The 21,621-nt window shown below is 43.5% G+C and overlaps 1 protein-coding gene across 1 annotated transcript; it reads right to left on the bottom strand.

Moving 5' to 3' along the window:
• Positions 1–9,561: 9,561 nt before the first annotated feature.
• Positions 9,562–20,635, bottom strand: dnajc15 (DnaJ (Hsp40) homolog, subfamily C, member 15). Its single transcript, XM_010880168.4, has 6 exons — positions 20,499–20,635; positions 19,443–19,494; positions 17,884–17,957; positions 14,463–14,542; positions 14,056–14,126; positions 9,562–10,240 (listed from the first exon to the last, which is right to left on the bottom strand). Exons 1-6 carry the CDS (start codon positions 20,601–20,603, stop codon positions 10,170–10,172), a joined length of 453 nt encoding a protein of 150 aa, XP_010878470.1. The 5' UTR covers positions 20,604–20,635; the 3' UTR covers positions 9,562–10,169.
• Positions 20,636–21,621: the final 986 nt, after the last annotated feature.

Here is a 21,621-nt window from a genome sequence, read left to right as displayed (position 1 = left end):
CCTCTGCCGGCTCTTCCGCCGGCTCCGGACCCTCCGCCGGCTCTTCCGCCGGCCCTTCCGCCGGCTCCGGACCCTCCGCCGGCTCCCCCAGCTCTTGCTCCTCCACCGGCTCCTGCTCCTCCGCCGGCACCTACTCCTCCGCCGGCTCTTCCGCCGGCTCCTGACCCTCCACCGGTTTCCCCGTCTCCTACTCCTCCGCCGGCTCTTCCGCAGGCTCCTGACCCTCCGCCGGCTCCCCCGTCTCCTATTCCTCCGCCGGCTCCCCCGACTCCTACTCCACCGCCGGCTCTTCCGCCGGCTCCGGACCCTCCGCCGGCTTCCCCGGCTCCGAACCCTCCGCCGGCTTCCCCGGCTCCTGCTCCTCCGCCGGCTCCTATTCCCCCGCCGGCTCCCCCGTCTCCTGCTCCTCCGCCGGCTCCTACTCCTCCGCCGGCTCTTCCGCCGGCTCCTGACCCTTCGCCGGTTTCCCCATCTCCTGCTCCTCCGCCGGCTCTTCCGCCGGCTCCGGACCCTCCGCCGCCTCCCCCGGCTCCTGCTCCTCCGCCGGCTCCCCCGTCTCCTGCTCCTCCGCCGGCTCTTCCGCCGGCTCCTGACCCTCCGCCGGTTTCCCCGTCTCCTATTCCTCCACCGGCTCCTGCTCCTCCGCCGGCTGTCGACCCTCCGCCGGCTCCCCCGGCTCCTGCTCCTCCGCCGGCTCTCGACCCTCTGCCGGCTCCCCCGGCTCCTGTTCCTCCGCCGGCTGTCAACCCGCCGACGGCTCTCCTGCCGGCTCCTGTCCCTCCGCCGGCTCTCCCGTCTCCTGACCCTCTGCCTCCCTGGCCTGTCCCTGCAGCTCCGCCTCCCCGGCCTGTGCCGGCGGCTCCGGGCGCTGAGCCTCCGCCGGTCCGGGTGTGGTCGTCCCGGTCTTGCGGTCGGGAGCCCGCACCTTTGGGGGGGGGTACTGTCACGTCCTGGCTGTGCCCCTAGCCATCTCTGCGCTGGGCTCGGGGCATAGCCAGGACAGGACAGGAGGTGGCCTTTAGCCACCTCTACTCCTTTTTTTGGTTTCCCCAATTGGAGGCAGGTGTTAGTCATTGCCTCCAATTGGGGACCCTATTTAAGTTTAGTTTGTAGGCCCCAAGGCGTGGTTCATTTTGGTTTTGTTTGTCCTGTGTAAGGAATACCCACGTCACTGGTTGCTGCCTTTTTGTTTTGTTGGAGTCCTTCTTTCTTTTGTTTGAATAAAACATGGATTACCCTTGTGACCTTCAGTCTGCGCCTCTGTCCTTTCCACCCCACGACCGTGACAATTAAACAATGTTTATACTTGCCTTGTCACCTGACCAGAAAAAATATTGACTAAAATTTATCTTTGAATACAGATCTGAAATGAATTATGTCATTTTAGCAGATTCTGCCTTTTTCATTAATCTTGACATAATTCCCCAATAATTATAATTACTTTTTTTTTAAAAGAACCTGATTGTCTAGACGTTCCTGTGATGGCTTTTGAATATAAATTCAGAAAATGATCATAAGATTAACATTTTCCACATTTGATTTCCTATGTTGATTATGAACTTATCTATCTCAAAAGTAATTGTTTTTGTTGACATGAAATGATCAATTTAACCCTAATTGTTCTCTAAGTAGAACGTTTAGTGTTTAATCTGACAAATATAATTGTTCTAATTTTGCAGTGAAGCACAGTGAAGTCAGTTACAATTGTCATGAATGTAATGACATGTGACACATCCAGATTAGCTGTAATAGGACACATTCCAGGGGCCAAATCTGGCCACTTAAAAGATGCAATGTCTCCTTTTTAGTTTAAATCCATGTCGGTGGGTTATATATCCCTAAGAATCCCGTGTATTGGAGGTAAATGTGGGTGTAACTTCTTTATGTGTTCTGACCCATGTGAGAGTAAGACATTTAATGATGTATGATATGGGAACATTCTTCTCAAACTAAGACAATTTTATATGTTATTAACTTCATTAAAACATATTGGGTATGAAACAATTGGAATAGCAATGATATCTTTACAGCCTTCTACCTTCACTTCCATGATGGACACAAACATGCACACCCGCACACACAGTGTGTGATGACCTATTACTTCCCCACATCTACAGTGGGGAGAACAAGTGTTTTATACACTGCCGATTTTGCAGGTTTTCCTACTTACAAAGCATGTAGAGGTCTGTTATTTTTATCATATGTACACTTCAAATGTGAGAGACAGAATCTAAAACAGAAATCCAGAAAATTACATTGTATGATTTTTAAATAATTAATTTCCATTTTATTGCATGACATAAGTATTTGGTCACCTACCAACTAGTAAGAATTCCAGCTCTCACAGACCTGTTAGTTTTTCTTTAAGAAGCCCTCCTGTTCTCCACTCATTACCTGTATTAACTGCACCTGTTTGAACTTGTTACCTGAATAAAAGACACCTGTCCACACACTCAAACAGACTCCAACCTCTCCACAATGGCCAAGACCAGAGAGCTGTGTAAGGACATCAGGGATAAAATTGTAGACCTGCACAAGGCTGGGATGGGCTATAGGACAATTGGCAAGCAGCTTGGTGAGAAGGCAACAGCTGTTGGCGCAGTTATTAGAAAATGGAATAAGTTCAAGATGACTGTCAATCTCCCTCGGTCTGGGGCTCCATGCAAGATCTCACTTTGTGGGGCATCAATGATCATGAGGAAGGTGAGGGATCAGCCCAGAACTACACGGCAGGACCTGGTCAATGACCTGAAGAGAACTGTGTCCACAGTCTCAAAGAAAACCATTAGTAACACACTACGCCGTCATGGATTAAAATCCTGCAGCGCGCGCAAGGTCCCCCTGCTCAAGCCAACGCATGTCCAGGCCCGTCTGAAGGATGAGTACAACCCCAAGAACACCATCACAACCGTGAAGCATGGAGGTGGAAACATCATCATGCTTTTCTTCAAAGGGGACAGGACAACTGCACCGTATTGAGGGGAGGACGGATGGGGCCATGTATTGCGAGATCTAGCCCAACAACCTGAGGAGGAGTGGGCCAAAGTCCCTGCTGCAGTGTGTGCAAACCTGGTCAAGACCTACAGGAAATGTATGATCTCTATAATTGCAAACAAAGGTTTCTGTACCAAATATTAAGTTCTGCTTTTCTGATGTATCAAATACTTATGTCATGCAATAAAATGAAAATTAATTTCTTAAAAATCATTCAATGTGATTTTCTGGGTGTTTGTTTTAGATTCCGTCACTCACAGTTGAGGAGTACCTATGATACAAATTAGACTTCTACATGCTTTGTATGTGGGAAAACCTACAAAATCGGTAGTGTATCAAATACTTGTTCTCCCCACAGTATATTGAAAAGGAATCATCTCAAAGCTCCAGTTGGTTCTGTTAGTCAGCACAGCACAGTAAAGTCTGCTTAAATGGCGTGTACAGATTGCAAAATAGTACTGTCACAGCGTTTTTAAACACAAAAATGAAACTTCCAACAAATTCAGGAGTGTTTTCTCAACGGAATCCATGCCAAGTCAACCAGGAAGTCACGAGTCAACGCGTAGGAGCATACTTAAATCTCATATGACATTGTGCAAGAACCAAATCGCTAGAGGGGATCAGTAAATAAAAAAAATGCAGGCTGCTCTCAGGAGAATAACATAAGTTAGTATGTGTAAATATTTGACAGCTATGTTGTAAGATATGTTATGTTAGGGTACAGACTGGCCATTTAGTGGTCAGGGTTGGTTGGTGGGTGGGTGGGTGAGAACACCCACAATCCTCACTCTGATGGTTGCAGGTTTGAATCCATGAAGAGTCATTCATTTTTCTAACCTTAACCCAAAACTTAACACAAGTACTGTAATGCCTAATCTTAACCATGACCTAAAATCAAATTCGTAACACATCATACGTTTTCATAAATTCGGAACATATTCTATGTTTTAGTAGCACATTGTACCCTAACGTTACGTATCATCCAAATATGTCCATCAAAGATTCACGTAAACAAGGTGACAAATTCCGCAGAGACCACATTGGAAAAAGCTGCACCACTTCCTCCACAACTAGTGGGACAGTATTCACATAAATGTTTATTTTCCTCATGTCAACTCTCTCTGGGCCTGAGAGGAAGTGGTAGACATTTGTTTAATGTCAGCCCTGTGTTCGTACACATCCTGCACGCTGTAGTGGTTCGTGATGCATGTGCCTCCTCTAATCTGTGTTCTGGTACCTCATAAATACCATCTTGCCATCCGGTACTGAACGGCTGGGCCTGGAAGATGATGATGAATTCTTGGAAAATGACGACGGACCAATAAGAATAGGGCTAACACAACACTATGTTTACATATGCTGACCGACAGACTTAAATGACTTCCTGTTTTAGAAGTGTGCATTAGAATCCCTGTCCGTCTCTTCTTGCTCTCTCCCTTGTCTCAATCTTAGAAGCCCCTCCCCCACATTTGCTGTTGTTGTTTCTGAATTGTCTGTCGCATTTGCGTTGCTCTGGATAAGAGCTTCTACTAATGACTAAACAAAGAAAACATAATGTTTCTTTACCTGTGAAACCCAAGCAGAGATCCAAATTTTACTAGACCTGAAAAAAAAAAATCTAAGATTTGTTTGGTTGTTCTTTATGGCTTTAGACTATCCCGTCTACAGTATATTTGAAGAAATATATTCTATACAGCATATTAGTTACTTTTAATAGTAGAGGGGACTTCAATGTTAGTGTTAAAGTGTTTGTTGCTAAGAAGTGTCTATCTCAAAAGTCACTAGAAATAACCATTTAAAACTCTTAAAATAATTAGTAATGATATTTTCTCGAGGTTGAATGCTCCCAGACCCCCAAGCAAATTGGTAGACTAGTTCCTATGCCTCAGGTCTGAGAAAATAATGGCTATGAGAGACAGACTCAGTATTTTGGATAAGCACTCACTTCACTTTGTCTCAATATCAAGTTGTATTTTCATGACTTTCCTCTAGATCTGTTCTAATAACCCAGGATAGATTGAGGCAATATAGTGGAAAGCAGCCCAAACATTCTATCACACACATGAGCTGACATGAACCAAAGGTGAAGACAACACAAAACAATAGCATTTGAAAGCGTTTGGGAAGTGTCTAGGGACAGCGGGCATATTTCCAAATCATTAAGACAAACGCTTCAGAAAGTGTGATTTATGAACTCCAGTTCTGATTAGGTCCATACGACAGAAACAAGTCAACAAAAAGAAATGATTGTCTTAAAATAATAGACAACAGCTGAAATACTGCGTCATGTGACCTTCGATTACATAGTATTTATTTACAGTCTCCCGTTTCCAAAATGCTAATAAACAACTCACAGCTAGAGAAAATGAAAGAGCTATACACTGTCAGCTAGACTGCCAATGTGCATGCCTCTAGGCCAAGAATTCTGTTGCTGTTTCTTTCCGCTTAGAGGTGTGTGTGTATGTGTGTGTGTGTGTGTAAATGAGGGCCCCATCAGCTAGTGGTGTCTATAAATATCTGCAGTGTAAAGCAGCAGAGGGAGTGCAGAAGCCAGGCAGCCTGTTCTAATGACGTCTGTTGACAGCGGTAATTAGCCAAGGGCCTTTGTGTTTCTTTGTTTACAGCGACGAGGCGTTTCACATTCCCCCTGTTTCACAGCCCGTCTAATGTCATGCCTCTTCGCTGAGGCCTCGTCGCATGTGTCTGGAATTATCCTTGCCTGGGGGCCAGTGTGCGTTGAGTAATGGCCTTATTATGATGTTGCTGCGTTTGTACCAGGAAATATCGAGGGTTGTGGGTCTGTCACTCTCTAGGCCTGCCTCCTGTCTTCCCACCTTGTTGTCACATGACTGACAGTAACCTACGGCTTTGGTTGTGCCCGCCTGAATGCACCCAGCTGAAGCTGTTGTCTTATCAACAGGTCACCTTCCTGATAGTTATCCCACTGACTTCACCAAAATGGCTGCCAATCCAGCCCCCTCCCTGCCAGACAGAAACCTCACACGCCCAGCCCTACCGTTGACACCCTAAGGGCTGATGTCAAGTTTTTTATTTGAAAGCACAGTCACAGGAGAAGAGGGATTCTCAAAGACCTATTCGGTGAGGACTAATGGTACAACAGATCAGAGATTTTAGTTCAATGTCAAAAGGGTGGCAGCCAAGTGGCTAGAGCTTTTGACTGGTAACCAAAAGGTCACTGGTTTAAATCCCAAAGCCAACTAAGTATAACGTTTGTTGTGGTGCCCTTGAGCAAGGCACTTAACCCTAGTGAACTCTTGACAAAATCCATATGACAAAATGTGAAAGACGAGAGACTGCAGTGTTTGTGAGTAGTTGAACCTGTGTAATTTGTGCTCCACAACACTGAGGGCTTTATTTTAGAAGGGCAGCATCATTTATATTGAAGAGCATTGTTACCGAATTAGCGAAGACATCATTCATGGATAGCGCTACATGTCATTGGTTCAATCCAAAAATTACCTTTACATTTCTAGAGCAGAAACTGTAATGCTTGAGCTTCACGGATTAAAAAATATCCCTTAATTCAGGTGAGTTAAATGCAAAACTACGCTTTGAATTAACTGTCAAATATCTTTATTTCATAAATTCTCTGATTGCAGTTTGGTAGTTGGTTATAAATTGAAGTGTATTTTAACATTGTGTGTAACACAAAAACAGAATGTTGAATAATAGTTGCTTAGCAACCTGTGTCAGGTCAGACAGAATGCTAAAACAGAGCGCTTGGCCTGTCTAGTGTCTGTGAACAGAGACCTGTGCAGTCACTGGTAAATGATGACACCACATCTCCTAATAGAAGCTAGGGGCTCGATTCAATCCAGTCCTTATCGTAAAAGATCTGTAGACTGATTGAAATACAGGCCCAGATTCAATCTGCATTGGAGAAGATGAGTGGTATAGACTGATTGAAATGTGGGCTTAGATTCAATCCATATAAGATCTGCTCTACAGCACAAATTAAATAGGTAACATTTCTCATTTGCAGAGACTGCATGCTAAATGCAGAATAAAAGTTATGGTAATGTTTTTAGGGGGAAATAAAGTATTCAGTAATAACAAATAGACCATGAGACTGACATCATATCATCACAGAAGTTGAATATGCATGCAAACAAACCCAGCCAGAATAGTCTGGAATCTAGTCGATCTTGGCTGGGGTAGTTACCCTGAGTTCAATCTTTTGTTCTCGCTCGTATTCTGTCGTCGACCGCATTCTGAAGCCAGTCCGTAAAAAAACAGGGAAATATTAAATGTGACTTGTGCCATATGGAGCGGGTCATGTTATTGTGCTCTTAAAAGTGGAGGGTGGAGAGATAGACTGGATCTGATGGTGTGCGCTGCTCGGGAACATGTGGAGGACGTTTTTGTGATCGCTAGTCTGAGAGGAGAGGAACCCAACATGTGGATCAAAGACCTGTCTGCTGGTCTGTCTGTGGGTCTGTCTGCCTGCCTGCCTGTCTGTCTGTCACACCGTCAATGTCTATTCATAGCATCAAGGCAAGGAAACCAGGTCTGATTCCACATTTACACACGAAAACGTCAGAGACCTGAGGAATCAATGTATCCAATGAGAGCAGAACGGCAAAAGCAATGGAATTCTAGAAGTGAATTCAATCAATCCAGTGTAGAGTGTTATGAAAGGTGTTATTCTACATGGCATGACACACCACACATTCCTAAGTCCATTCTAATCTTACTTCATATCAGCTGAAATATATATGGAAAGCATTGCATTTCTAGCCCTGAAAATTCTCAGAGCCCTGAAAATGTAGGGTGAACAAGCTGATAAAATGTGCTTTTACAAGGTGGGAATTATAAAGGCATGTCATTTCTACTCTATAACTCACTGGCACTGCAGTAGCACAGACGCAGAAGCCCAGCAAAACAAATATTTTGGACAGCAGGAGGCAGGCTCTAGTAAAAAAATGACTTATTACAAAAATGTGTAATTTCCCCTCCAACTCATGGAAAAATATCCCATAGGACCGGACTGGAGGGGACAGGGAGGCTGGCTCAGGAGGGCCAAGTGTGTTCTACAGGGGGAATGGCTAAAAAAAAAAAAGATCCGCAGGAGGGACAGCAGAGCAGACGTCAGCCAAAAATCAAGATCTTTTTTTTACACACACGCACACACACACACACACGCACACACAAGTTTGTACAGCTACCCTCATGGGGACCAGAAAATAGAAATTGCATGTTCCCTTGCCCTAAACTTAACCCTAAACCTAACCCTAAACCTTACCCTAACCTTAACCTAAACCTCAATAAAGTAACATTTATGCCTAAATTTACCTAGATGTAATGCCTAACCAAAACCCTAAACTTAACCAACAACGCCTGGACCTTAAAGAAACCCCAATTCTAACTATAAAATCAATTGTAAGTTTGAACCTAAACCCTGAGCCGGAAATTGACTTTTGCCTCACGGGGACCGGCAAAAGGTCCTAATGAGGTAAATTTTTTCTGGTTTTACTATACTCATTGGGACATTTGGTCCCCATTCGTTCAGTAAGACCTAACACACACACACACACACACACACAAGTTTGTACAGCTACCCTCATGGGGACCAGAAAATAGAAATTGCATGTTCCCTTGCCGTAAACTTAACCCTTAACCTAACCATAACCCTTACCCTAACCCTAACCTTAACCTTAACCTAACCCTAACCCTAACCTTAACCTCAATAAAGTAACATTTATGCCCAAACTTTACCTTGATGTAATGCCTAACCTTAACCCTAAACTTAATCAACAACGCCTGGACCTTAAAGAAATCCCAATTCTAACTATAAAAGAAATCCCAATTCTAACTATAAAATCAATTGTAAGTTTGACCCAAAACCTAAACCCTGAGGCAGAAATTGACTTTTGCCTCACGGGGACCGGCAAAAGGTCCTAATGAGGTCAATTTTTTCTGGTTTTACTATACTCATTGGGACATTTGGTCCCCATTCGTTCAGTAAGACCTAACCCCCCCCCCCCACACACACACAATCTAACCATTAACCATAATCCTCAAACAGCCTTTTTTCCAAAGCGAGAACTGTCAAACCGCCTTTACCTCGCCAGATTTCCCAGCGGGTAATAAAACAACTGACGACATCTGGCCGTATATTAAAACACACACCTAAACCCACTTTCCTAAAGAGCACACCTGACCGTAGAGAGGCGAAAACCACCCAAACCCCGGTGGAGAGAGGCAGCGCATTATAGCCAGACTCAGTGGTTTCAGAGGGATCACACCAACTGCCGTTTATCCGCGACATCAGATGGGAACAACGTTCTTCCACAAGCGTGGAACGCAGGGCAGATTTGTCCAGCCTTGCTCGTATATATGTGGAAAAACCTTTTAGGGCGCCGTGAAAAGGTAATTCATTTGAATTCACTAAATATCATTATCCACTGCAGGGGCTTGAAAAACAGCTGGCAGTGAGCGTTGCCCATGTGATCAAGACATTGCAGTAGGGTTAGTTAGTACTGTAGTGGTGTTTCAGGAGAGGAGGCAGACTAATCACAGAAACACATTAAAGCAGAAACACAATGACTCATTGATCATCATGACATAAAATGCTTTATTCCGCAAATTTCAGAAATGGTTCAATGTGTTGTAACCACGCACATGCACGCACACACGCGTTTTACTATGAATGAAAGGATTTTCTTCGAGAACAAAATGTATTACCGTAAAAATCCTATTTCATCAAACACCTAAAACTGACCTTAACCCCAATTCTAACTCTAAACATTTTAGTCTTTAGTAATACCCCATCCCCCCACCTTGGTCAGATAGACATTGTTCCTGTGCAGTCCAATCATAGCCTTCATTTAAAAAGAGGTCATAATGTCTTTCCTGCCCAGAAAGACAGGGTAACAATGTTTAAATTCATTATTCTATAGAATATTACTCTTGGATCTTACAATATAGTGTATTTACAACTATATTTACACACACAATAAACAAACAGTTTAGGATTAACAAAAGTCCACTTCAGCTGAAAAGAGAGAAGAAAAAAACAAACAAGGATTGGGAATGGTACATTGGCGCAATACTCAATGTCTGGAACCACATCTATACAGGCCTGGAGTCAAGGTCACAGCCCATGTTGGGATCTGGAAGGTCAGAGGACTTGTGTGTGATGTCGTTTTTATAAATCAGTGACGTAGGTCTTTATCCAGCAGGTCCTTGGCCTCATTGATCTTGGCGGCCATGTAAGGAGATCCACCTGGAGAGAGAACACACCCTTTAATCATCAACACCAGCCTGTTTCATTCTCAGTATCTTCCCACACCATGCCTATTCCCACCTCTGTCCTCCACATCACTACATTAAAATCTTCCTGCTCCATCTCGCTCAGCCCTCTTCCATTTCAGGTGAGAACAAAGTAACACATGTCCGCATACGCCATGCCAGCTGTTCCCCCCAGACGTTCAGTCACATGACGCACGACCTTCTGAAACCCCTCCGAGACGTCTGCTGACTGACAGATCCACTGTGTAGGGGTCAGGTGTGGATGGACTGCAGCAGGCTCAGTCATTAGCCGTCTCAGTCACATCCAATCACCTCCTAGAGCCGCTTGGCCTGCCTGTCTGAGCTGTGCGTTAACACTGTGGAACATTAATGAGAATGGAGAAAAGGGAATAGGCGTGTGGTGAGCCAGCAAAAACTAGGGTTGGGATGCATCCTATTAGTGTTCATATACTTCCTCTCCTCGTCTTCTAGCCTTTAATACAATTAGGGGAGTAACATCCAGTACAGGTTCAGTCCATACTGGGGTTACAGCTCCCTTTCACTACAGCTGGAAAATGAAGGTGTGTTGAGCGATTAGTGTTTTTGGAAGTTTGGTATATATTTAATTCAAGCAGCTGTCCAATGTTCCAGATATCTATGAAACTGAAACCCAGAATTATTTAGTATAAGGGAGTAAGTTTTCCTTTTTAATAGAGCTAAATTAATTTAGGCAGGCTTTTCTGCTGTGGTTGTAGTAGCCCAGAGGAAGAATGGTATTGGTGTATAATGGTCAGTAAAAACATCCATGGGACTGATTGGTCAGCTTACCCAGGTTATATCATACTCTATGGCTTTTTAATTGGTTGATTTGAAGGGAAAATTCTAGTTTATTTTTAGATTTTGTGGTCTGTTTTTATGCACTGGCCGCAAATAAGAGGTCTGGACAAGTACACGGTTTGAGTGAATTTACCTTCAATATTGTCCGTTTCTCAGTAGGGAGTTACTTCTATAAAAGGAAATAACTACATGAAATGATGTGTGGCATGGGTTCACTGGTTGAGCCATTACTGCATGTTTATCTACCATACGTTTACCACATTACCCAGTTAATAACAAAAGCAGTTTACAACTCTTAAATGACTTTTTCGTTCCTCTTTCATTAGTCAATCATTGTCTCAACCTATCAGCTAGACCAGACAACAACCATCCATAAATCCAAAACTAGCCCCTAACCACTCCCCATTTTGTCTGAATCTCTACCATCATGTGTGGCTGATAAACAAGGTGGTGAGGTGGGTCAACAAACTCATTCACTTCAGGACACATACAATAGAATTCAATAGGACGGGAATTCCTCTTCAACTTAAATAACAAAACTAGCATGAAATATAAAGTAACTAGTCCTTCCTGGTGTTTTATTACAAATAAACCTCTAAGATTGAAACATTTAATCGAAGAGGTATTTTAATATTTTACAGCCCGGAAATCAGACAAACTAATACATGTTTCATAATTAGGCACTATTATACGTTTATTTTGTGTAAAAAGAGGCAAGCTAAAAAAAAAAAACGCATTGCCTTATGAGATTCCACTTCCTGGTTGCACACACCGTGGGAGGGCAACTGGAGGGCCTAATTAGCCATGACATTCTTCATCATTTTCAGTCGGTCAGCTTTGGGACACTAGCGCACATGGAAGAGGCACAAACGGAGGGCAGAAGGGTTCATTTGAGTTTCAGCACGTTCTGTGCTCACCTGTATATTTATCCAGGCTTGTAGTACTGTAGGGGTATAGCTACTGTAGGTACATCGCAACTAAGTAACAGCAAGTACATTGAACGAGACATCAGAGTCAGCGAAAAACAATTAGTTCATTTATTCAAAGGCGATAATACACAATTTCAAGTTAAACTATTCAGCACATAGTAGAACTACATTCCATAGCACAAACAATTGAAAATATACACATTATCCTAAATCAAAAAACCCTAGCCAGTCTTCCTTTGGACTTCCAGTCTTCCACATTTGGAGAGTTATAGCACTTGTTTTATATTGGGTTGACCACCTCCATGCCAGTAGCTTACTGGGAAGGGTTTCCAGAGAAAATATATTTGAGAGCAACCATCAAATATAAATGCATGGAGTTTTCTAAATTGGCACTTGAATTGGAGCTGGCGATACGATCCAATGAAATGAAAACACAGCTGTTTGGCCACGCACACCAGCGGTAGGATTTATGCCAAAGGAAATATGCATTATTCAGAAAAGAATGTTACAATTACTGCACGCTTGGTGGAGTGTTGCAGTTACAGGGCGGTTCTGCCTCCCCTGGCCTGAGGGGCCTGTTAAGGTCCAAGCCATGATCAACTCTAAACACCAGGACATTTCACAAAAAACCCTGGTTGCCTTTGTCAGGAGGCTGAAACTTTTCTGTATTGTCCCAAGAACATGTTAAAATCTACAAAGAAATGGTTTTACTGAACATGCGCGCATACACACAACAAGATACAAATGTGCAGTGGCAACATCTGTAGTTTGGATTAAAAAGGGCAGTCCTTGAGGGGTAGACAATGGATTGCAAGGATCTGGAGAGATTCTGTAAAAAGAGAAGATCCCTCCCAATGTGTTTTCAAATCTCATATTTGTTTTAGGAAAAGGCTTAGTGCCAATTTCTCTGTTTAAAACTGAGAAATTTGTAGATTTGGCTAATTCCCTTAAAATATGAATTAGGAACAATACTCCACAGAAGAAAATTGCAACAGCGCTCATTACCAGAGATGTTTATTTACACAGCCATTTTTACTTCCTCATTTTTATCAAGGGTGCCAATACTTTGGGAGGTGAGTACTGTGTGTGTTTAGGGTAATAAATGAGATAAAGTGTTTGCAGTGGCAGAGAGCAAGGCCTGACAACGGCCTCGACTAGTCTGCTAATCAGTCACTGACAGACAAACGGAGCCGGCGGGGCTCGTGGCCTACAGGAGGCTCTCTGGAGGAGATACCACAGGTCTGGACGGTCTACTCAGGTAATTACACTCAGAAAATGGGCCAAACGAAAAGAGCAGCAGAAAGAAAGGGCAGACCTTCAAATTACTCTTTCAATCTTGCCCACTGAATCTCATTGGCTCACAGACAGGAAATAGGAATTAATTAGCCAATCATTCCACCCAGGAATCAGTTAACCTTTCTTTTCCGACAGACAGGCGGTAATTACCCTCGACTCCATGTGCACTCAATATCCACACAGAACTTCAACACATGCAAACGAATAGATACTGTGCCCCAAGGACCAAAAAAGCAGTTTCCAAGGGTGACATTGTTGATGGATGTAACTACAGAAGGTGACCCTACAGAGCTTATAGCCCAATATTTCATCCCCCCCCCATTTATTCTCTCTCCCTGCCTCCCTCCCTCCCTCTCCTCTCTCTCTAAGTCACCTGAGCGCTTATCGCCCAGAGTCAGATAGAAATCCCACAGGCCATTTCTCATTTCACACTGAGTAAAACTACTGGGTGTTGGTGTGCACACATTCCTCGAAGAAAAGGAAAAACACAGTAGGGAGGAGGGAGTAAACCAGCAGCCGTGTGTGTGGGTGTGTTTAAACACACACAAACACACCGAGGGAAACTGAGAGAGGCCATTAACCTTGAGTATAGGAGGGGGGAGTGGAGAGAGGAGGCCAGTGGATAAGCCTGATGCAGGGAGGAACACAATCCTGCAGGTAAAACCAGTGGTGTCAGTCATCTCTAATGTGTTATTAGGGCTCACGCTCAGTTACCATGTCAACAGAGGGGTTCGACACGTCCACTAACCTTTATCTGGGTGGTTCAGGACCATGATCCTCCGGTGGGCATCTCGGACCTTAGACTTGGCACTAGTTGGGCTAGAGACAAAGGTTTGAGGTCAGAGAAATGCCTGGGACACTGACCAACAGCACAGATTTATAGTAAGACTATACCCCCATCTACTGGCCACATCATATACTGACAATTTGCAGTAAGAACATCCAGTTCTGACCACTAAACACTTCAGTGGCGTTCAGTTCTATCCCTAATATGATTGAGTGTGAAATTAAAAGAGAAATGACTCATATAAACCCATCAAAGACACAGATTCATAAATCCTTAGTGTGAGCACACATTCATACAGTTCAGCATGAGTAGCGCTCGTGTGCGCGCGCGCGCGCACGCAAACCTTTGCAAGATTTCAGCAGTCTTACCTGATCCCAAGGATGAGGCTGGCTTCTCGTTTTGTCATTTTCTGCTCAAACCCTCCTTTATAGAAGTGGGAGGAAAAGGCCTGGAGACAAAGGAGAGACGTAAGAACTGAAAACTCACACACGTCAACTCACCCACTGAATGTTTACAAGCCTATTATTTTTCCCACAGTGTAAATATTTAAAGTGACAGATGTGAAGTGCATTCTGTGGTCCAGTATATCATAACAAAACTGGGAGATAATTATGCATGGTGAACAAGTTTAGGGTGAAACACCTCCCCAGATGCCCACACGTGCACACACAGGAAAAGGAATTACACACTCAAGTCATCATGCAGTGCAGCAGTCTCTCCAACCTCTCTGACCCTCACTGCCAGAGCCAGCCTAGGTGCACTCCAATCAAACGGTCATAAAACATGACAGGAAAAAGGGTGGAGGGCAGGGGCAGTGGACAGGTGTGGAGGACAGGGGAGGTGGACAAGGGTAGAGGACAGGGGAGGTGGACAAGGGTAGGGGACAGGGACGGGGGACAGGGGTAGAGGACAGGGACAGGGACGGGGGACAGGGGTAGAGGACAGGGACGGGGGACAGGGGTAGAGGACAGGGACGGGGGACAGGGGTAGAGGACAGGGACGGGGGTGGTGGACAAGGGTAGAGGACAGGGACGGGGGACAGGGGTAGAGGACAGGGACGGGGGTGGTGGACAAGGGTAGGGGACAGGGACGGGGGACAGGGGTAGAGGACAGGGACAGGGGTGGTGGACAAGGGTAGAGGACAGGGACGGGGGACAGAGAGGTGAGACAGGGTCGGAGAGAGGTGAGACAGGGTAGCGGCTGTATCAACCTGTGTGGGAAGCTGATGTTAGAACCTTTAGTGGGAAAATAACTCAGGTGCAGTGAGGAAATGTGATGAGTCAGTACACCCACTAGGTACCCAGCAGCAATCCAGAGGGATAAATAATACACCACAAACACGCAACCAGACATCGGTGTCTGGTGACTGTCTTAAAGGGGCAATGCATGAAACCCCCCAATTGGCCAATGCATGCATGTTTAGGGTGGTGGAGTGTTCAGCCAGGCTAGGGGGGGACATCCTGTAACTGACCATGCATGGTTCAACGTGTTCTCATCCCACGCATTGGTTAAGGATTTTCGTACTCTCCAAGATCCGTGGTGAACCACATAACCACGTTACACACAATTAAGACGACAAACTTATGGTGAGTCCAAGCGGATAGAAATCAAGAGCGGTCAGGCATGGCTCAGAGATTGGATGGATATAAAAATTGTGGGGGGGGGGGGGGGGGGGTACAGAGGTACAGGAAAGCCTACATTACAATTTTGCGCAAGTGGCATACAGCGTTAAGTACAGTTAGGTCCAGAAATAACTGGACACTGACACAAGTTTGGTTATTTCGGGCGGTTGCCCAAAATCTATTCAAGTTACAGTTAAAAAATGAATATGGGCTTAAAGTGTAGTCGCTCAGCTTTCATTTGAGGGTATTCACAAATTGGAGGAAGGGTTTAGGAATTACAGCTCATTAATATGTAGCCCCCTCTTTTTCAAGGGACCAGAAGTCATTGGACAATTCACTCAAAAGGTGTTTCATGGACAGGTGTGGGCTATTTCTTCATCAATTAAGCACATAAAAGGTCTGGAGTTGATTCCAGGCGTGGCATTAACATTGGGAAGCTGTTGCTGTGAACCCACAACTTTGTCAAAGGAGATCTCAATGAAAGTGAAACAGGCCATCCTTAGGCTACAAAAAAAAGAGATAGCAGGGACATTAGGAGGCCAAATTAACAATTTGGTACATTCTGAGAAAATTAAAGAACACACTGATGAGCTCTGCAACACAAAAAGTCCTGGACATCCATGGAAGTGGATGATCGTAGCATCCTTTCCATAGTAAAGAAAAACCATCACAACATCCAGCCAAATGAAGAACACTCTCCAGGAGGTAGGCATATCATTATCCAAGTCTACCATAAAAAGGAAGACTTCACAAGAGCAAATACAGAGGGTTCACCACAAGGTGCAAACCATTCATAAGCCTCAAGAATAGGCCAGAAGAAAAAAGTATGGAGAAGGCTTGGAACGGCTCATGATCCCAAGCATACCACAATCTGTAAAACACGGTGGAGGCAGTGTGATGGCATGGGCATGCATGGCTTCCAATGGAACTGGGTCACTAGTCTTTATGGATGATGTGCCAGAAGTCAGAAGCACCCGGATGAAGTCAGAAGTTCATAGATATATTGTCTGCTCAGATTCAGCCAAATTCAGAAAAGTTGATTGGATGGCGTGTCAATTTAAAGATGGACAATGACCCAAAACATACTGCAAAAGCAACCCAGGAGTTTAAGGCAAAGAAGTGGATTATTCTGCAATGACCAAGTCAATCACCTGATCAAGCATGCATTTCACTTGCTGAAGGCAAAAGTTTTAAGGCAGAAAGACCCATGAACAAACAATTGGAGACCGGTCCAGTAAAGGCTTGGCAAAGTATCACAAAGAAGGAAACAGTGATAGGTGATGTCAATGTGTTCCAGACTTCAAGCATTCATTGCCTGTAAAGGATACTCAACAAAGTATTAAAAATGAACATTTCATTTATGATTGCGTTAATTTGTCAAATTATATTTGAGCCCCTGAAATAAGAGGACTGTGTATGAAAATGGTTGCAATTTCTAAACATTTCATACAATATTTCTGTTCAACCCCTTGAATTAAAGCTGAAAGTCCACACTTCTATTGCATCTCGGTTGTTTTATTTCAAATCCATTGAGTACAGAGCCAAAATAATAAAAATGGTGTCAGTGTCCAAATATTTTCAGGGCTAACTGTAGAAGGTGTATACAAAAGGAAAAATCATATGACCATGATGAGGGGAACACAATGCCTTTTTTTGAATGCATTTTATCAGATTTTATTTGCAGAATTATTCTAACGCCACACACCTTAAAATGACAGGCTACTATGGCAGTTGCAAACATAATCTGACATCAGAAAAAGGACCATATCTTTAATACCTCAATAGCCTATTTGGAGACATAAACACTATGAGGAGAAAATGATAGACCTAAAAACACTTTCCAGTGTCACTGACTGAGCCAGTGTGGAGAGATGGCAGTTGTTAATGGTTACACAGCAAACATGAATGCATTTTCCATGCCAGGAGATGTACAACATCCTGGTAAATAAGTCTGGGAACAAAACAGTTCAAAACAAAGGTGCGGGATCCTGGTCCGGTAGGCGCCGTGAGAGAATTAGGAGATGTTGAAGAGAGAAGTGGAAGCAACAAAGGGCTGAGAGATGGCAAACCCAGCCCGTGCCCAGACACTCAAACACAATTGGATTAAGGCCTGAACCAGTTTTGTGCAATGATGGGGCAGTGTTTGAAATGGGGCTTAGTTACTTACTGAGGTGGGCATCTTCTTAACGGTCTGGGACAGGACCAGTCCTAAAGGCTTCCACAACTGGAAGGCATAACGACCTGAGACATAAACAGACTATTTTGAAGCAGGACTTGTACAATCTTAGCAAAGAAGTGGAACCATGCTGTGGGTGCCTTCAGTTTTCCAACTAGGAAATAGAGATGCTACTAAACACTGCTGCAAACAAAGTTTAATATGTTGCACCTGAAGCTTCATTTCACCAAGTTAGTGACTAACAACAGGTGTCACAAAGCAGCTGGATCCTGCCTAAATTATTTCCTATAAAAGTCACTATTACTTTGGAGCAGTTATGTTTACAAGTTTATGAAATAAGCTGAGTTGTCTGTGTTAGAAGCAAATCACACAAAATGTCTTGTACATCTGAATGATAATTGAAAAGAACTGTGAATGGGCCCATTGATATGCAGCGCATTTAATAATTATTCACCTTGTGTTCAAATGAATTTGAATAATCTTTTGTGGTAGATTCTTTAGCTAGTAACCAGTATTTATAGCTTTCAAAATACCTTTCCACCTTTCTCCATGAACAGCCTATAGGAGTTCCACCACAGTTTCAAACTAAAGGACACTCTTTTTAAAAACAAAACCTTTTGTTTTTACAGTGTTGTAAGCCACTGGTAAAACCACAATGTCATTTATTTTGTAATCACTACATCCAACATAAATCATTGAGTGACTGCCTCAATATTTTCAAGAATGTGGGTGGCGACTTTGAGGTGGAATATTTTTTTAGCCTGAAAATACTGAAGAATTTCCCTGCTTTTGAAATGAAAATGGTATGCATCAGTATGTCTAACTCGAAGTAGGAAATTATCCCAAACCACAAAATCCCATAGTATCCCTCTAAATAAATGTCCATAGTGACTCTGCTTTCTATATAAATCGTCCTTCACATGCTACTTCCCACACTGTCCCGTTACTCCCTTTTTACTCTGCAAGGTAACTGCATTCTCACTGGCTTATTTTATTACAAATCCAAACAAACTCTACTGAAACAGCTGTGATGTATTTTCTCAGCAGGTTGTGGCTAAAATTATACTTTGCCAGCTGTTGATGCAGATCACATCTCTGACAAGTTACTTGACTTAGCTAGATGCTAAGACAGTAACACAACCTGATATAGTTCTAGGGTTTTGGTTGCCTCTTAGACCAGGCCTTGCAAACATACTGTAAACAAAACATTTCAAAAACTCACAACATGTCAACCCAATCAAATGGCTTCCTTGGATTTGACGGAAAATGCGTGATTGGTCAAGACTAAGTAGTTTAAAAAAAAAAAGATCAGAATTCGTCTGCCTGTTTAAATGGCACTTAATATCTATACAACTATGTAATGCACACATATTCCTAATGACAAAAAATTCAGAACATCTGGGGCTTAGCCAGTATTACTCTATAAGAACAACTGTTTTGCTGCAGTTTGAAAATGATAGTGTTTTTCCATTGCTCTTCAACGTATAACATGCTTTATTATTAAGCACAAACTAAAACAAAGCTAGTGTACTGTGTTTGTCATATCTTACCTGCAAAGCTGGCGGCAGCAACACCAAGGCCAACCGCAATCAAAGTGCCACCCTGAAAAAACATAATATAAATATAACCACTTCAACAACAATAAGAAGTGTATTTTCGAGTTACAATACGCCACTCTCTTATGCTTTGCCTTTTACAGCTAGACGTTGTTTGTGGTACATTATATTGTTAATATGGGTATCAAAAATCAGTAGACAATTGCGATGAAATGGGCATTGTTTGGGTTGTCAGGAATGGCCAGAGAAGTATTCGATTAATGTGTTTTACTAAAAAAAAGTACGTCAATATTTGCGCATACACATTCAGTTTTTCTTGTCTATAGCAGAATCACTCATTGGCCTTTTCTCAAACCTAGATGTTACCCCGTTCTATCCTTTACCAATGAGTGGTGTGAAAAGAAAGCAACAAACACAAATGAGAAAAGGCTATACCACAAAGTCTGTTCAAGAACTTCCAAGCTATGGACAACGGATGTCCACGACTACTCTATATCGTTCAAGCTAAATGTTCAAGCGAATTGAACAGGACAGAACACGGGAACAGCGTTCAAGCGAAAATAAGTGGACAGAGTACTGGGGTTTGCAATATTCGAGACATTGCATACATAAAATACGTATTGTTGTTTTTTTTACAGCGGTTGTTAATATCAAACACTTCAATGCTTGTTTGGCCACTGTTCAACGATGCCCATTCCATCACAAGTCTAACCAAAACAGCCCGGCGTCATTAATGCGCTGCACCAGGATAAACAGCCAAGGATGCCGGAGTGGTGTCATTACTGTACACATTTAATGCGCATTTTCTATCCAATATCTGTAACGTTATAGTTTGTTGACCTGTACCAACAGGTTACAAATGTATACCACCTAATGGTGAGCTTTGTATTGCTATCCACTAACTTTAACGTTAATTCTACAACAATAAATGCCAAGAGGGAGAAGGTTCTGCAGTAACATTAGCATGCTAGCTAACTTGGCATGTTCAGCAAGGCTTGTGTAACAAGCGCTTGTTTACTATACAGCTAAGTACATATCTGCGAAACTTACAAGTCGTTTGTCGATTTCTGTGTCACTCCTGATGTAGGACTGAGGATTATAGTCAGTACTGCGCATAGTTTCTCCTTCCATGGTTACACCACTAGCGTTCGCCATGCTTCTGCTGACACTTGAAGGACGTCTACGGGTCGCTTAAGTGGACAAGCCGCATTGTCGTAATGAAAATGCATTGTTTGTCAACCTTGCGAAACATTCATAAACGTGTAAAATACCAATAAATAAATGAACTAAACAAACAAAAACATTCAGCGCTTCACCTGGAATAAAATAAATACAGGAAATTACTATGTTCATCAATATGTATGTAACTATTTTCTGTTTTATATTTGTTATATTTGACTTTTGTGTTGATTAGTGGCAAAAACTTAAATCAATAAAATGTATTTATAATCAATCAAATGTATTTATAAAGCCCTTTTTATATCACCAGATGTCACATTGTCATCATCATCATCTTCCGCCAGGTCGCGGGGGCAGCAGTCTAAGCAGAGATGCCCAGACTTCCCTCTCCCTAGACACTTCCTCCAGCTCTTCCGGGGGGACACCGAGGCGTTCCCAGGCCAGCCAGGAGACATAGTCCCTCCAGCGTGTCCTAGGTCTTCCCCGGGGTCTCCTCCCGGTGGGACGGGACCGGAACACCTTCCCAGGAAGGCGTTTCGGAGGCATCCGAAAAAACAGATGCCCAAGCCACCTCAGCTGACCCCTCAACGTGCTTTTACAAAACACCTGGCCTCAAACCCCAAAGAGCAAACAACAGTAGTGTTGAATTTCAGTGGCTAGGAAAAACTCCCTAAGAATGTCAACATTTTGGAAGAAACCTAGAGAGGACACAGGCTCAGAGTGGTGACCAGTCCTCTTCTGGCTGTGCCAGGTGAACATATTAAGATTACAATTGTAATAATTAATAAAGGCAAGTGGGCTGAGTCTATAGTCTATTTAAACTTAGTCCAGGTCGGAAGCATTGACCAGATGGACAAGGACAGGGACAACACAGGGGAGGGGGAGGAGTTAGCACAGTGGCAGCTGAAATCGTCAGGCATCGTCTCGATCTGCAACAGAAACAGGAGGACTCTGGACAGGGACAGCAACAGGTCCCCCAAGCCAAGTACTCCGC

Source organism: Esox lucius, chromosome 16 (genome assembly GCF_011004845.1).
Source record: "Esox lucius isolate fEsoLuc1 chromosome 16, fEsoLuc1.pri, whole genome shotgun sequence".
Lineage (NCBI taxonomy): Eukaryota > Metazoa > Chordata > Actinopteri > Esociformes > Esocidae > Esox > Esox lucius.
This window is presented reverse-complemented; position numbering and strand designations above follow the sequence as displayed.

What these genes read in the sequence shown, in the direction of transcription:
- dnajc15 (XM_010880168.4), bottom strand. Translation starts at nt 20,603, where the DNA reads ATGGCGAACGCTAGTGGTGTAACCATGGAAGGAGAAACTATGCGCAGT. An exon ending in CAGAAATCGACAAACGACTT is followed by an intron (nt 19,495 to 20,498) that starts GTAAGTTTCGCA and finishes ATGTTTTTTCAG; the next exon opens with GGTGGCACTTTGATTGCGGT. An exon ending in AGCCTCATCCTTGGGATCAG is followed by an intron (nt 14,127 to 14,462) that starts GTAAGACTGCTG and finishes CTTTGTCTCTAG; the next exon opens with CCCAACTAGTGCCAAGTCTA.